The following is a 17,930-nucleotide window of genomic DNA, read 5'->3' as shown; positions in this document are numbered from 1 at the left end:
CACTTAGAAGAGAAAATAAGAAATCAGCAGAAACTGCCCACTTCAGAGTTCAAATTAAGCTAAGAGACGGATTCATGCCTACTGCTCCTGAAAGGTCACTTAATAATGATAAAAGGAGGGCTTTTCTTGAACGCTGTGCTGGGCCAGGTAGGAGGCAAAGTTCCTGAAGTGGACCCTTTGGGCTCCCCTGGTCAATCACCCCAGGAGGCGGGTTTTAGATGCCTTCCCAAGGCCTTGGGGCTTCTGTAGAGCTGATGGTCCCCTCCCCGCAGACCTGCCCCCAGGTCTTTGTCCCTGCTCTTCCCTTTGGGAGGTCACTCACCTTCCTGGCCTCCTTGATCCCAAGGGCACCCCATCTTTGCTCACAGAGCAGCTGTTCTTATCTGCTGCTCCCATCCCTCGCTAAGCCCTTGTCCTGGTTCAGTTTTCCTTCACAGCTCTTAGCATGTCTCCCCATGGTGCTATAAAGTGAAACACGCTCAGCTGTGTCCGACCCCATGGACTGTAGCCCACCAGGCCCCTCTGTCCACAGAAATCTCTAGGCCAGAATACTGGAGTGGGTAGCCGTTCCCTTCTCCAGGGCATCTTCCCAACTCAGGGAACAAACCCAGGTCTTCCACATGGTAGGCAGATTCTTTACCATCTGAGCCACCAAGTCTGTCCGCTTATCAGCTGCCTGCCTTCTGCCTCTGGGGGACTCATTCAGCAGAGGGCAGACTCCACTGTTGCCGCTGCAGCCTCGACAGTCAGGCCCCTGGCCATTACGCCACAAACGCGGACAACTAACTCGTCCTACACCCGTGAGGAGACTGGGGACCCAAGAGCTAAAGAGCCTGGTGAGGTCCATGATTGTGAAGACCCAGAGCCAGAATCTGACCCAGAAGGGGCACAGCCCCACAAGGAGAACCTCCGTGCCCATTTCAAGGTGATCCAGACAGCGCCCACCTGGGTTGAAGGCTGCCCCCACCCCCCCAGATGCAAGTGCTCTGGTGGGACGTTTACCCCCAACACTCAAAACAGCAAACAGGGTTTTTTTCCTCTCACCTATAAGCCTGGGGCAGGGGCACTTCCTCTGAACTTGAGTCCTGTTGCTGGTGCTGCTAAGTCGCTTCAGTTGTGTCCAACTCTGTGCAACCCCATAGACGGCAGCCCACCAGGCTCCCCCGTCCCTGGGATTCTCCAGGCAAGGACACTGGAGTGGGTTGCCATTTCCTTCTTCAATGCATGAAAGTGAAAGTGAAGTCACTCAGTCGTGTCCAACTCCTAGGGACCCCATGGACTGCAGCCCACCAGGCCCCTCCATCCATGGGATTTTCCAGGCAAGAGTATTAGAGTGGGTTGCCATTGCCTTCTCCGAACTTGAGTCCTAATAAGGTGTAAAACAGAGATAATGCCATCTGACCTCCCAAGGCCATCACAAAAATCAGAGGATGCACAGCAAAGAAGTAAGTGCTAGCAATGGCTAGGAGTTATCTGGGTGCACAAGATTACTTTGGTTGATAAGGGAGAATTACGAGAAGACACTGTGCTGCCACTTGCCTGAGATTTTTATTTTTGTTGGCGGGGGCGGGGGGGGGGGGGGCTCGGCTTTTGTTTTTTGTGTCTTTTTAAGAGACAGCACAGCCAAGAAAGCTCAATTTCATGCTACCCTGTGCTGAGTCTGATGAACTGAATTGTTTATTACCTTTTACGTTTTTACATCCAGAAAGTCATTAACGAGTGAGGGATAGGATCTGGTCTTTTGGCAATGCAAGAATCATCTCACCAGAATGTGGGGGCACTGTCAGGGAAAGCATCCTTATTGGGTTCACTCAGTGTCAAAGCCCAAGCCTCTAGAACGATGCCTTGTACATAGCAGGTGTTCAATAAATATTTGTGAATGTTGACAGACTCAAAGAATGAATGAGATAATTAAACAACTGTGTGACTGCTCTGTGCCAAAAATATTACCCACTAGATACACATTGAAATTTAAGGAGGAAACATGTCTTTTCAAGCCCAAAGTCGTCTGGTCTTTGTCACTCACTAAGCCCTGTAAAAGCTCTGAAGTGTGAATACACTGGGACATCTTCCCTAATAAGAGGAAAGTATGCCTGATGAATGTGCCCCAAGAGGAAACTGCAGTTCCTCTGACTGTCAATCTATCATCTTTCCCAAAACAAATATATGCAGGCAAATTTTTTCTATTTTCTGGGTCATCGTGCTAAGAGTCTACCTTGCTCCTACATCCTGCACGGGCCTCTCTCTGCCTTTCACATGGGCAGCCACGGAAATGACTTAATCCTCACTCACAGCACCTGCGTGAAGATCGGCAAGCCTGTCATTCCCAATTTGAGTTACGTAAAAAGAAGATGTGGGGGCCACGCGAGGTTGCCAGGATGCACACTGCACAAGCTGGAAGAGCACCGAGGTTTTCCCAGTACTAAGGCCCCATTTGTTTCATTACAGCCTTTTTAGAGGTTATTTATACCATGGGGATATAAGTGCCTTTCTTCTTGGGCTTCTCGGATAGCTCAGTTGGTAAAGAATCCACCTGCAATGCAGGAGACCCTGGTTTGATTCCTGGATGGGGAAGATCCCCTGGAGAAGGGAAAGGCTACCCACTCTAGTATTTTGGCCTAGAGAATTCCATGGACTGTATAGTCCATGGGGTTACAAAGAGCTGGACATGACTGAGCGACTTTCACTATTCACTATGGTTGTAAGCTGCCTTTAATTTTTCAATATTATGGATGAAATTATTTTCTATTTTAAATTTTATTTATTTATTTGTTTGTTTTTGGCTGCGTGGGGTCTTTGTTGTTGCACACAGACTTTCTCTAGTTGCAGCGAGTGGGACTTACTCTCTAGTTCGGGTTTCTCACCGTGGCGGAGCACAGGCTCCAGGGCATGGGCTCAGTAGTCGTGGCACATGGGTTTAGCTGTTCTATGGCATGTGGGATCCTCCTGGACTGGGGATTGAGCCCACGTTCCCTGCATTGCAAGGTGGATTCTTAACCACTGGATCACCAGGGAAGCCCCAAGGATGAACTTATTCTTTAAATTTTTTTATAAACAGAATCACACTTCTAATACATAAGATATGGAGCATGTCAAATATTCATTTCATAAAACTGGAGCCCTAAGGTCCAAATACAAATACTTTAACAATATAAAAAAAAACATTAACCATTGTCAACTTGTGTGGATGTTTCTGTACCATGAAATAATCAATACCTTTTAGTCTACATGTGAAACCACACGATGCACTGCAATACATAAAGTGATTGGATATGATATCACTTGCATGCAGAATCCAAAAAAAATGGTACAAATGACCCTATTTACAGAACAGAAAGACAGTCACAGCTGTAGAAAACAAACTTTATGGCTACCAAGGTGGAGGAGGTGGAGGGATAAATTTGGATATTGGGATTGACATACACACATTACTATAATATAAAATGGATAACTGATAAGAACCTGCTATAGGGACTTCCCTGGCAGCCCAGTGGTTAGGATTGTGCCTTCTGATGAAGAAGGCGTGGGTTTCATCCCTAGTTGGGTAGCTAAGAGCCCACACGCAGAAGTCCTAATATGAATCCCCAAGTTTTCTATTAATCAACAGAAGCAGAATAAATTCAGGAAGAATATTTAAAATGCCTCCACTTCATGCTTCCAAAGGCAGAAGGGCCTTCAAAGGCCAAAACTTTGCAAAGTCACTTCACCTGTGTTGCTTCAATTACAAACCGATTGCTCCGGAGCACAGACGGTCTTTAAGTGTGTTATCATCTTTGTAATGGCCTCAGCTAGAAACCCACCCTTTCTGTGTTTAAAGCCTGGACAGCTTGGTGTGAGATGGTCTTACGGGACATCACAAAGAAGAAAAGGATGAATGGTAACAAGAAGCTATTCCTTGCACTCCTTTGCGGAGAGAGGCAGGTCATCCTGTAACAAAAATAGAGCCAACGGAGGCTGCTGAAGATCCAGCATTACTGAGGCTCTTTTGTAAAAGTCGGCGTTTTCAAGTCAGACTTCAATCTAAAGGACCACGAAGATGAAACCAAGTACCTACTGTGGAGAATTACAAAATGTTCACCAAATTTGAAAATAATAAACAAAGAAAACCCAGGTTCACTCTTGTGGAGAAAACTCCCAAGACTGAATTTGAGTATCCTCCCAACCTCCCTGGACCCAGGCTCGAGAGAGAGACTGAAATGGAGCAGGACCCTATGTCCTTGCCTCCCCTCCCCTCTCCCGTCTCATGTCTTCTGCCTGCCTTCTGTCTGTGGGAAACTTCAGGCAAAGGATACGTTTATTCAGAGCAGTGAGAGATGCTGAAACAAAGGAAAACAGTCCAAGGAGACTAAATAATAATAATGTAGTCATTAAGCATAGTCAAGGACCTTCAGTTCTTTCTCAGGGGCTATAGATAATATTCTGAGCCATATCCTAGGAGTTGTCTTACAGATACCAAAGCACCGGGTAAAGAAGTTAACTACATGATGACCAGACTGTACCCAGGACATGAGCTGCCACACTTCTGAGAACTGACTGCAAAGAAATGGGAACAAATGGACCCTGGAACTGAGATGAACTGTACCTAAAACAACCACAGTGTTGCTGGTCAGACCACTGATGACCGATTCGAAGATGACTGTTAGAGAGGACTGTGCTGTTTCTGCATGTAACCCCTTTCCCAACTCCGTCTATAAAAGCTCTCACCCCCTGCTTGTTGGGGTGGGGAGTCAGTCTTTGGACAGATGTCCGCCACCTTCCCCCTCCTCCTCCCAGTTGCTGGCATCTGCTGCTGCTGCTGCTTAAATAAAGCAAACTTTCCTTTTCACCAACCTGGCCTGTTTACTGGCTTTTGAGGGCCAAGCACCTAACTCCACACACACATACTCTTTCATTAAGAGCAGGTGAGAGCAAAGGCCTTCAGGGTGAGAAGCCTCTTGGGAAAGGTCAGCTCCCCCGAGGGGGGCTGCTATGTCCCCCATCCAGCTCCCCATCACTGACAAGAATGAAACCAGATTAGACTGGAAAAACAACTAAAGAACCACTGACTCAAACACAACATTCAAAAGCACTTACTTACACGAGAAAGAGAGAGACAGGAGAGGAGATGGTCAGCTGTGGGGAAGTCACCAAGAACTAGCATAGATTTGAGGTCCAGTTGAAACCACAGTGCTCAGGAGCTCAAGGTTCCTCTCTTTGAAGTTATAAGGAGTTAAATGTGGGAAGGAGGTGGGAAGAACGTGGTGGGCATCATAATTGTAAAAGCATCACCAAACACCATTAAACCTACTTCATGTTCACAAGCTACCTTTCCAAGACTACTTAATAAATGTAAATACTGCTAAATCTAGATACATGAATGAAGACCTCAATAGCCACTTAAAAAGTATAAAAATTGTGCTTTATCTGAAACCCAATATAGAATAACATCTCTTCCAGCTTGAATCCCGAATGGGGTACGCTCATCACCCCATTTGTTAAGTGAATCTGCAAATCTAACATTTTAAAGGGATGGGCAACGCACAGCCTAAAACTGGTGTCTATTAAAATGATCAACCTCCAACTGATCAGAGTCTGTAAGTCATCATCTTCCTGCTCTTCCTTGCAAAAAAAAAGTAGAATCTAGCTGGTCAAATGTTTCTCACTCATCAGAAAACTTACTAAGCGTTTCTACAGTGGAAAAAGGATCCACATGTACGCAGACCTTTTTATCCAATTGCTTTCAAGACCACGAGCATCCTCCTAGATTCCCCAGGTGCAAGGTGAGTCACTTTCCCAGGTCTCCTATTTGTGATGGAGGCTTTATTATCTGGATTCCCCAGCTAGAGTTCTAACTACCAGACACATTCGCCAGAAGAGACATCAATCTATTTCCCATAATTTCTGCTTCCTGGGAAAGGATCCCATTGGGTGATGCTCATTAATCTAGCAAGGATGAATCCAAAGATAAAGGAAGTAAACTTTAATTAGACTTTAAAGGTAGAGATACAAGGGTCAACTCTCTGTCATTGGTTCTCTTGAACCATCCTCATAAGATAACCAGCCTTCGCCACCAAAATCAAAAGCCAATACCCTCCCTCATTCGACCAACACCCAGGGGACACTGACTGTGATATTAAGACTCTTCTGCACCTTTGTTTATAAAAAGAGAACTTAAAACTAAAAGCAAACCTGATGGCATCCACGGGTCAGAGGTTGGTTTGGTCAAAGTGTTCACTTGCTCCCAGTTGAACTCATCATCTACAGCCTGACTGTATCCACATGTGCTGTAAGGCTCATCAAAGAGGCAACCACCTAAAACGTAAAAGAAAGGAGAGTGATATTAATAATGACTAGACCTCTGGGATAAGCTACATTGACTGCAGAGAACCGTAAACCCACAATTGATGCTCAACTCAATTTGACCCTGACCCCACTGCATCCTAAGTAAGTGTTGTCTGAGTACTAGACATGCCTTGTCAATAATTCTAAATTATATTGTTTCCCCAAAAGACTCTGACATCTTTGTAATAGCCATTCAGTTGTGTCTGACTCTTTGTGACCCTTTGGACTGAAGGCCACCAGGCTCCTCTAGCCATGGGATTCTCCAGGCCAAAATACTGGAGTGAGCTGCCATGCCCTCCTCCAGGGGATCTTCCAGACGCAGGGACTGAACCCGTGTCTCCTGCATTGCAGGTAGATTCTTTACCCGCAAAGCACTGGGGCAGCCCAGTTGAAAGTAAAAATGAAGCAAATTTATAATTCATATTTTCCAGATTCATATGAAGTTGGCATAATTAACTTGTGTTCAAAACTTTAATAGAACCATCCTAGGTATTCAACATGTCTTCAAAAGAAAAAAAAATTATAATTTGTCCAAAAAATGAAAAGAGAAATACTTCCATCATAACACTGGCATGCTGGTCAGGGACAAAACAGTAGAGATTGTAGACCTTGCTTGAAAAATATTTGTCTAAGGATTATTCTAAATCTAACACAAAAACAGGTTTTGCTTTAATACTTTGGAGATTCGAGGTCTCAAAATTAAAAGAGATTAAAAATTTGCTTACAGTCCACACAATTTTTAAAGGCAAGGATAAATTCAAAATTAAACATGGGGCAAACATCTGCTGGATGTTGAAGCTAAAAATGAAGCTACTTAAATGAAGAAACAAAGAATAAAAGAAAATGCAGTATATGCAAAGCAGGTCCGCTGTTTCAGCATCTGGGGACACACTGATGATTCAAAAAGTCCCACCCACATCCTCTCAAATGTCTCTTGTTACCCTGAATCATTACAGCGTCAAGTTTCACATTGCCAAAGTGAAGGATTATATCAATCATCTTAATTATCATGAAAATTCTACTGCCCATTATCATAGAATGTTATTAATTATATCAATTTAAAAGATTAATTATAATCACTTGCCAATGACGAGAATTGAGGGTCTGGTCAAGAAAACACAAGTGTAAGAATATAATTTCACTGTGGCTGTACCATATGCCCTGGCAGCAAAAAGATAAATAAAATAATAATAATAAAGTAGTTGCACACACTCAGACATAGGGTCCCCTAGTCCAATTTCCATCCACTTGCTTACATCAATTCTACAACCTTCTAGACAGACAGACAGCTTCCGAACAGGTGCGTGCATGCTCAGTCCCGTCTGACTCTTTGCGACCCCAAAGAGTGTAGCCCATCAGGCTCCTCTGTCCATGGGATTTTCCAAGCAAGAATACTGGAGTGGGTTGCCACTTCCATCTCCAGGGAATCTTCCCAACTCAGGGATAGAACCCACACCTCCGGCATCCCTTGTATCAGCAAGCAGAATCTGGGAAGCCCTCTGAACAGGTGGGCACCCAGAATTTAGAAAACATCCCTCTGATTGTAGACAATTCCTTTAAAAAGGCCCAAATGCAGTTTCCTGAAATGTATACCCATCTATCTTAGCTCTTCCCTGTGAAGAAACAGTGAAAAATCCCCGTTCTTACACAAGAAAGCTATTTAAAAAGAGCTGTCAAGTTCTATGTTTTTGCTTCTCCAGGCAAAACATGTTTTGCTCCCCTCCCTCCCTCCCTCCCACTAGAAGGCTCTCAGACCTTCACCATGGAGGCAGGTGTTCTAAACACGGTCAAGTTTATCAACACTCATCTAAACCAGGGACTCCCAGTACTGCAGCCCCAATTCGACTGACTACTTCCCTTGACCTCTTGCTCTGTCAACAGCCTGAGCTGAGGGCTGGCCCATCCTGGGATTCCTGGAGCCTGGAATCCCACACGTTTCCTCATACCTCTGCCATCGAGCCCCTTCTCCCCTTTGCAATAAGGGAAGTGACTTTCTACATTTTCCCTTTCTAAACCCCATCTCTGTTGTCAGTACATCTCTCCAGCCTGGTGAGAGCTTCTGCAATCTTGATTTTGTCATTTGGGTGTTAAGTTATCCTACCTAGGTCTGGGTTATTTGCAAGTTTGATGAAGCATGCTTGCTGTCAGCCTCCAAATCACTGATAAAAGATGTTCAAGGGACATAGGGGCATTTTAAGAATGTCCCTCCTCTTTCACTCTTTGTATTAAGTCACTAGCTCCAGTGGCCCTGGACACCATCTTCTGTAACGCTTTTAACAGAACTGCCCAATTAAACATTCTGTTGGGAACAGAAAACTCATTATAAAGACACAGCATTAACTCAATACTTCACCTTGACAACAACTGGTAATTTATATTTCCCTCTTATTCAGCTTTAACAAGTTCAGAAACAGAGTGGCTTTGTTTCAAGCATGTAATACTAACAACTTTACAATTTCGGGTAAGAAATGTTAGAAGACTATGCAAACATTTATGAGAAATATTTTCTCTTGGTTGCAAGCCCTAATTTTGATATAGAAAATAGCCTTACTGCTCCAGGAATAAACCCAAACAGCAGTAGCACTTGTAATATTCAAAAGAAAGAAAGAAGCATGAATTTTGACAGAAAAGGGACCCCCAGTGGAAGCACAGACAGTACTTTGATGAAAGTCCTGCCGTGCAATCTTACGCAGTGAGAAATAGCTTGGGGCATCAGCAAAACAACGGAAGGCTGGTTAAAGATGTGGTTTAGGAACCAGTTCTTGGCACTGCTGCTGCTGCTAAATCACTTCAGTCATGTCTGACTCTGTGCAACCCCATAGATGGCAGCCCACTAGGCTCCTCTGTCCCTGGAATTCTCCAGGCAAGAATACTGGAGTGGGTTGCCATTTCCTTCTCCAATAAGCAAATACAATGGTGAGAGGTGGTATGGCTGAAGCAAACCCCAACGACTAATACAATGCTGGTACAAGGATATAATATCCCTATTATATAAAGCTGCTTTTACCACTTGAAGGAAAACAGAGAATCCACACAGGACTATGGAACCACCAGGAAGTCGCACAGACTGGATTTCCTGTTGCCCCAACCTATGTCTCCCTACACACCTAGGGACCCATCACTGGCCTTCATCCAACGGACAAAGAACCCTAAAACAGCAAAGGTGGTCCACTGAGATGAAATAAGCCAAGAGTCAGGTCAACAGCAATGGGACAGAGAGCACAGTGAAGCTTTTCGATTTCAAGGCAACTTTGGGTAGACATGATGTGAACAGGTTCCAGGGTCAGACACCTGGCACTTCCTTATTCTTGTCCCACTGACTTTGTGTTTGTAGACAAATCATTTAGCCTCTCTGAACCCCAATGTCTTTACCAACGAAATGAATATAACATGTACCTCACTTGGTGTTTCTGATAAGTCAGTTCAGCAGCCAGTGTGGCTGGTCTAACAGAGTTAGCAAGTCCACCAGTATCAGCTATTACTACTACTAATAATTATTATTACTAATTAGTAAAAGCTATTACTAATAATCTTACTAGGATTTAAGCTAAGGTCTTAAATCAACTCTGAATATTCACTGGAAGGACTGATGCTGAAGCTGAAGCTCCAATACTCTGTCTGGCCACCTGATGAAAAGAGTCAACTCATTGGAAAAGACCCTGATGCTAGGAAAGATTGAAGGCAGGAGGAGAAGAGGGTGACAGAGGATGAGATAGTTGGATGGCATCAGCGACTCAATGAACATGAGTTTGAGTGAAGATAGAGAGTCTGGGAGATAGAGAGGGACAGGGAAGCCTGGCGTGCTGTAGTCCATGGGGTCGCAAAGGGTCAGACACAACTGAGTGACTGAACAACAAATCTTCCTTACCATTTGTATCTTCTACAAGGACTCTCAGGAGTTCACTGCACTGCAAGTGGCTGGAATAAATAATTAGAAATGGTAACATGTACTCTGTAGGGAAATGAACAGTGTGGACTTCTCTATGGCACCACAAGAGCGAAGAACAGAGCTTGCTGAGCTTATCAAGTGAGTGCCTTGGGGCCAGTGAAGAATGTGACAAGGAAGCAAAATCCCAGAAACATCATGAGATGAAGACTTTCCAAAAATAAGTCACCTGCAGTTTCAGGATAACACAGACAGCTTACCATCATGTAGAGGAATACTGCTGGCAACAAATTGCCAAGTTTTCTCCAGAACTCTGGGCATTGGACAAACACCCAACAGCCCACAGCTGGACCATATTCATCCACCAGTCAAGGTAAATTATTTCTCTTTTGAGAAGGGGAATCAGGACTAACTGCTGCTGCTGCTGCTAAGTCACATCAGTCGTGTCTGACTCTGTGTGACCCCATAGACGCCAGCCCAACAGGCTCCCCCATCCCTGGGATTCTCCAGGCAAGAACACTGGAGTGGGTTGCCATTTCCTTCTCCAATGCATGAAAGTGAAAAGTGAAAGTGAAGTCACTCAGTCGTGTCCAACTCCTAGCAACCCCATGGACTGCAGTGCACCAGGCTCCTCCATCCATGGGATTTTCCAGGCAAGAGTACTGGAGTGGGGTGCCATTGCCTTCTCCGAATCAGGACTAAACCCAAGATCAAATACGTGATGAAGGAAAGGTGATGCAAGCCAGACGGGTGGTGATCTGCTTCTCTATTGTTCTCTCTCTTACATCAATACACACACACGCCTCCATTGTACCTTGAGAAAGGCTTTTCCTTAGCAAATCTGCATACAACACACAACCTGTGAGGGAATAAGGAGCTATTATGTGAAAGGAAGCGTCAGCGGGTGTCAATATCCAGGTAACAGACAACAAGGATGATAAGGCTTGTTCCAGGACAGGCAATGCAACATAGTAACATGCCAATTAAATTAATACAATTAAAGAAAAGTGAAAATTGAAAAGCAAGAAAAGTAGTGGGGGGGGGGGAAGTAAGAATAAGATGATATCAGGATTATGGAGAGGACTCCCCCATTATCACCAAATAATTTTTTTAAAAGTCATTAGGCTCATTCACTGGCCATGTATTTCACTCTGAGCTTTGGGGTAGCCAGTGCCAAGAGGAAATAATGACTGATTACACAATCCACAGTATCTAGGAGATGATAATATACATACTAAAGCTAGTAACAGGGGTTTCCATTTACTAATGGAGAAGGGCATGGCAACCCACTCCAGTATTCTTGCCTGGAGAATTCCATGGATAGTGGAGCCTGGTGGGCTACAGTCTGTGAGGTAGCAAAGAGTCAGACACTTCTGAGTGACTAGCACTTTTACTTTCTCACTTTCACAATTTCTAAGGACTTGTTCAACGCTCACACCAACCCAACAACATAGGTACCATGATCCCCATTTTACAGTTACAGATAATGAGGCACAGAAGGGTTGAGAGCTTGCACAGAAGTTTCCAAAGGTGGAAGACAGTGATGCAGAGACTTGAACCCAGGCATCCTGTCTTGAAAACCCACATTCTTAACACTGTGTGACAGTATCTCCCAAACTAAAAACTGGAAAGAAACACAACTCCTAATCCTACATCCAGAGGGAGGGACCTCTCTTCCCCGGGCACCAGGATGAAGCAATCAATATGCATTAATGAACACAGTTCTCGGGAGCAACCACCGCAATGGAGCCACAGATTCTAGGGTCCATTTGTTAACATGTCAGGACAGCATGTCATCCAACTTCAATTAAATAAACTTGATTAAGTGGGAGCTCAGAGCATCCTCGGATAAAACTGTAACCTCCCTCAAAATGGTCTTTATGAATATTGCTTCTCTCAAAAAAGTCTTAGTGGACTGCCATGAATTTATATGTTTACTCCTCAACTAAGCCCTGAAGCCAGCCTGTGCTATTACTGAAGCAATGCACGATAGGTTCTAGAAATAAGATGGAACCATGGGTTTTTTGTTGTTGTTGTTTTATAAAAACTTCAGAGTTTAAAAGAAACAGGTGTCCAGAAGCCTAGGAATTCTTCTCAAAAGTTATTTTATTTTTATTATTTTGGTCATGCTGCCCCAGCTTGTGGGATCTTTTTGTTCCCCAACCAGGGCTTGAACCCATGTCCTTGGCAGTGAAAACACAGAGTCCTAACCAATGGACCACCAGGGAATCCCCTCAAAAAGCATTTAGATCATTATAACTCTTAGTCATCTTGATATTCCTGAGAGCTAGTACATGGTAAAGTGAAAGTGATATTCACTCAGTCATGTCTGACTCTTTGCGACCCCATGGACTATAGCTCACCAGGCTCCTCTGTCCATGGGATTTCCCAGGCAAGAATACTGGAGTGGGTTGCCATTTCCTTCTCCAGGGGATCTTCCCAACCCAGGGATTGAACCTGGGTCTCCCGAATTGCAGTCAGATTCTTTACTGTCTGAGTCACCAGAGGGCTGGTCTGTACATGGTAGGCACCCAATAAATGCTTTTTCAGAAACACAGATGATGAATTTCCCAAAGCTCTGTGCAGAATCTGGCCACAATAATTTTGCCTACATTTTTTTCTCACTGTAATATCCACTTAAACAATGAAAACAATCTCAATTGTTTTCAAAAACACCCAGCCCTGTCCTGATGTGTTCCAAGATGAATCAGCTCCAAATGTGACAAAATCACTGAACATGTTCGTTTTTTTTATTATGGCTGAAAACTATAAGCCAGCTAAATGTTAATGAAGTCTCCTTTCAAATTATGGTTTTTGCTTTTAGAAAAGTTAGTCTTTTTTTTTTCTTTCTGGCAATAATTAAGATAGTAAAGCTAGTTGTCTATAAAGGTCATTCATGATTTATGAAAATAAAATATTATCATTTGCATATTGAAGGGGATTTATCTTTCTTAGGAATTTGCTGCTGTTGTTTAGTCACTTAGTCATGACCGACTCTTTGCGACCCTGTGGACTGTAGCCCACCAGGCTCCTCTGTCCATGGGATTTGCCAGGCAAGAACACTGGAAAGGGTTACCATTTCCTTCCCAACCCAGGGATCAAACCCACATCTCATGGCAGGCAGATTCTTCACCACTGAGCCACCAGGGAAGCCCTTCTTTGGAACAGCAGAGAATTATTCAGTAGGACCAAGAGTAGTATGCCATCATTAAGACACAGGTTATAACTGAGTGGATGGTCCACTTTTTCCCCAAAGGAAACTTAAAAATTCTTTCACAAGATCACTCCATATCCTACTAAAGCTCCAGAACTGGAGAGAAGACAAAAGAAACCAAACCGTCAGGGATCAGAACCCACCCTCTGGAGCAGTATCTAAATATTCTTTGATTGTGACCCATAGTCATGACACCGTAACCCATCACATGTATACACACACTTCATAAACCACATTTATCTCTACTGAGATATACTGGCCTTTTTCATTTCTGTTCTATCTGATTTTGAAAAGGGTGGTGTCTGGGTTTAGAAAACTGACTCTATGATCCTTCAAAAGGTGCTCCTGTGGCCTTTAAGGTGTGGGGGTAAAAACCATTACCTGGGACCCTTCGTTTAGCTTGAAGTTACTACTCAACTCTATGATGTGAGTGCCCTGTGTTCTGTGAAGTGACCTGTGATCTGCAAAGACCCCAATTTCCTGAACATCCATCACATGCTAGCCAGGTTCTGCTTCAGAAAACAGAGTCATTATTTCATCTAATCCTCACAACCAGTATAAGACTATACTCTCAATGTGTGTGTGGATGCTGAATCACTTCAGTTCAGTTCAGTTCAGATCAGTTGCTCAGTCGTGTCCGACTCTTTGCGACCCGATGAATTGCAGCACACCAGGCCTCCCTGTCCATCACCAACTCCCAGAGTTTACTCAAACTCATGTCCATGGATTTGGTGATGCCATCCAGCCATCTCATCCTCTGTCATCCCCTTCTCCTCCTGCCCCCAATCCCTCCCAGCATCAGAGTCTTTTCCAATGAGTCAACTCTTTGCATGAGGTGGCCAAAGTACTGGAGTTTCAGCTTTAGCATCAGTCCTTCCAATGAACACCCAGGACCGATCTCCTTTAGAATAGACTGATTGGATCTTTTTGCAGTCCAAGGGACTCTCAAGAGTCTTCTCCAACACCACAGTTCAAAAGCATCAATTCTTCAGTGCTCAGCTTTCTTCACAGTCCAACTCTCACATCCATACATGACCACTGGAAAAACCATAGCCTTGACTAGATGGACCTTTGTTGTCAAAGTAATATCTCTGCTTTTCAATATGCTATCTAGGTTGGTCATAACTACTTCAGTAGCATCCAACTCTTTGAGACTGCATAGACTGTAGCCTGCCAGGCTCCTCTGTCCATGGGATTCTTCAGGCAAGAATACTGGAGTATTTCCTCCACCAGGGGATCTTCCTGACCCAGGGATCAAACTCGTGTCTCTTACATCTCCTGCACTGGCAGGCAGGTTCTTCACCACTCGCACCATCTGGAAAGCCAATAGTTTCAATGTCTGATCAAAGAACTCGTCACATAACAAACCCCACGCAAATGTCTGTCTCACAAAGCCTAAAGTCAAGAATCAATATCTTTTTCCCCAGGTATCAGTGTATTACCTCTCAGCCCTAAATTCACTTTTCATTGCTTGCTCTGAGAAAATGTATGCAGACCCTCTGACTACATGCTCTGTTCCACTTGACAAGACTTTAAGCTTGGCCAGCAGAGGGTCCTGGAGAGGCAGGGCAGGAGGAAAGAGGGGGCTTCCAGAGCTCCCAGAAGGCTCCCAGCACACACAGCTTCAGGAGCCCCAGATCCACAAGGTCAGGGCTATCTGGCTCCTCTAGCATGTGGTAGCCAATAGGGTCCAGCAGACAGCACTCACCCCTGCACCTCTCGGTGGCTCACCTCCCATGAATAGCTTTCCTGGCCACCCTAGAGGACACTTCCTCTGAGTTCCATGGCTGTGGCCCCACAGGGACTTCCCTGCTGTCCACCACGTCCTGGATCTCAGCTCTGGGGGGAAATTCTCCTAGGACTTCATTTCTGCTCGGGAACAGTGGCTGCCTCACAAACGTGCTATTACTTCTCTACTCTTCAGAACACTCTACCTATTTGCCAACCTCTCCATTCTAATCTGTGGTTATATTCTTTATGGATACATCCCTATATTTACAAATGTCAGTTTGACGTGGCCAAACATTTCACCCACATCACAGAGAGCTTGGTGTGGGGCCAGCAGTCCAAGCCAGATATGCATCCAGAGTTCACACTCCTTCAAGTCTACACATCTCCACCCTTCAGGCTCCTCTGGTGGCGCAGAGGGTAATGAATCTGCCTGCAATGCAGGAGATCCAGGTTCAGTCCCTTGGTCTGGAAGATCCCCTGGAGAAGGGAATGGCAACCCACCGCAGTATTCTTGCCTGGGAAATCCGATGGACGGAGGAGCCTAGTGGGCCACATTCCAGGGGATTGCAAAGAGTCGGACAGGACTGAGCAACTAACACTTCATCCTCACCCTTAACCCACCTCCATAAAGTAAGCAAATAACAACCTGAAATATTTATGTAATGACTGTTACATGAATTGCATTGTAAATAAGCTCCTGAAAGTAACGTTTCTAAGAAGCTAATGGAGGACAACCAAATGTTAATATCTGCCAACATCCGCTGGATCATTGAAAAAGCAAGAGAGTTCCAGAAAAACATCTATTTCTGCTTTATTGACTATGCCAAAGCCTTTGACTGTGTGGATCACAATAAACTGTGGAAAATTCTGAAAGAGATGGGAATACCAGACCACCTGACCTGCCTCTTGAGAAACCTATATGCAGGTCAGGAAGCAATAGTTAGAACTGGACATGAAACAACAGACTGGTTCCAAATAGGAAAAGGAGTACGTCAAGGCTGTATATGTCACCCTGCTTATTTAACTTACATGAAGAGCACATCATGAGAAACGCTGGGCTGGAAGAAGCACAAGCTGGAATCAAGATTGCTGGGAGAAATATCAATAACCTCAGATATGCAGATGACACCACTCTTACTGCAGAAAGTGAAGAGGAACTAAAAAGCCTCTTGATGAAAGTGAAAGAGGAGAGTGAAAAAGTTGGCTTAAAGCTCAACATTCAGAAAACGAAGATCATGGCATCTGGTCCCATCACTTCATGGGAAATAGATGGGCAAACAGTGGAAACAGAGTCAGACTTTATTTTCTGGGGCTCCAAAATCACTGCAGATGGTGACTGCAGCCATGAAATTAAAAGATGCTTACTCCTTGGAAGGAAAGTTATGACCAACCTAGACAGCATATTCAAAAGCAGAGACATTACTTTGCCAACAAAGGTCCATCTAGTCAAGGCTATGGTTTTTCCTGTGGTCATGTATGGATGTGAGAGTAGGACTGTGAAGAACGCTGAGCACCAAAGAATTGATGCTTTTGAACTGTGGTGTTGGAGAAGACTCTTGAGAGTCCCTTGGACTGCAAGGAGATCCAACCAGTCCATTCTAAAGGAGATCAGCTCGGGGTGTTCTTTGAAAGGAATGATGCTAAAGCTGAAACTCCAGTACTTTGGCCACCTCATGTGAAGAGCTGACTCATTGGAAAAGACTCTGATGCTGGGAGGGATTGGGGGCAGGAGGAAAAGGGGACGACAGAGGATGAGATGGCTGGATGGCATCACCAACTCGATGGACATGAGTCTGAGTGAACTCCGGGAGTTGGTGATGGACAGGGAGGCCTGGCGTGCTGCGATTCATGGGGTCACAAAGAGTCAGACACAACTGAGTGACTGAACTGGACTGAACTGAAGATACACATACATTTTCAACTGTTCTGACTTTAACAGGTTAAACTGACTTATATACTCAGGCAATCATTCTCCTTGTTATAATTACAGTCCTTTTAAAGTCATTTTGTAAAAAGACTGTAATACTCCTCGAGGAGATTTCTGGAACATTTTTCTCATTTGTTCTAAATACAGAATGACCCCATTTAAGGCAGCCTTTATAAAATGCATAAAGTATTAAATGGGACTCTCTACAGAGAGGGCAAATCAAAAACTAAGTGAATTAATGTTATATGTTCTATTTTCCTAAAATACATGTAATCTCAGGTGGTCCTTTCCATTTATTTCAAATTTAGAGCTGTGAGATAAACGGCTGTAAACTACATTTTCAAAGGATAAACAGAAGCGAGCTATAATATACATAATTGTTTTAAGAGTGGGGAAAAAAATCTGCACCAATATAGCTAAGCCACTGCTTTCCTCTTCTAAATCAATCCCAGTGACTTCTGCATTTAATTGCCTGCCAACAACGAAAGTATATAATGCCTCTTAAACTCTGAATGCCCCACTGATGGTTAGTGAATCGGACAGTAAGCATTATAGAATGCACTTCTACATAATTTAATCTAGCAAGCGGCTTTTACACATTGCACAGGCATTTAAATGGCTGATGCCACACTCTATCATAAGAAGTGTTATCTGCCAATGGATGTATTTTATATAGTTCAAAGGAAATGAGTCGTTTTGTTCTTAAAGTTTCTATAGCTTATGACATCGCATTCTTCATTTCATATCAATCTATTGGTTCCTTATTTTTTAAAAAGAACTGATTGTAAAACACAACCATGTATTTTTCCTATTCATCTCAAAATCTGTTTTTTTAAAAAATGGGTTAATAG

At 43.9% G+C, this 17,930-nt stretch overlaps 1 protein-coding gene across 5 annotated transcripts in view; it reads right to left on the bottom strand.

Annotated features, from left to right (window-relative positions):
• Positions 1-17,930, bottom strand: part of PTPRM (protein tyrosine phosphatase receptor type M) — a 665,201-nt gene that overhangs the window by 495,713 nt on the left and 151,558 nt on the right. For all 5 annotated transcript variants that reach the window (XM_059881042.1, XM_024984488.2, XM_024984489.2 and 2 more), the window contains exon 2: positions 6,169-6,291. In XM_059881042.1, coding sequence (XP_059737025.1) covers positions 6,169-6,291 — 123 coding nt within the window. The remainder of the gene's footprint in view (positions 1-6,168; positions 6,292-17,930) is intronic.

Source organism: Bos taurus, chromosome 24 (genome assembly GCF_002263795.3).
Source record: "Bos taurus isolate L1 Dominette 01449 registration number 42190680 breed Hereford chromosome 24, ARS-UCD2.0, whole genome shotgun sequence".
NCBI classification, from domain to species: Eukaryota; Metazoa; Chordata; class Mammalia; order Artiodactyla; family Bovidae; genus Bos; species Bos taurus.
This window is presented reverse-complemented; position numbering and strand designations above follow the sequence as displayed.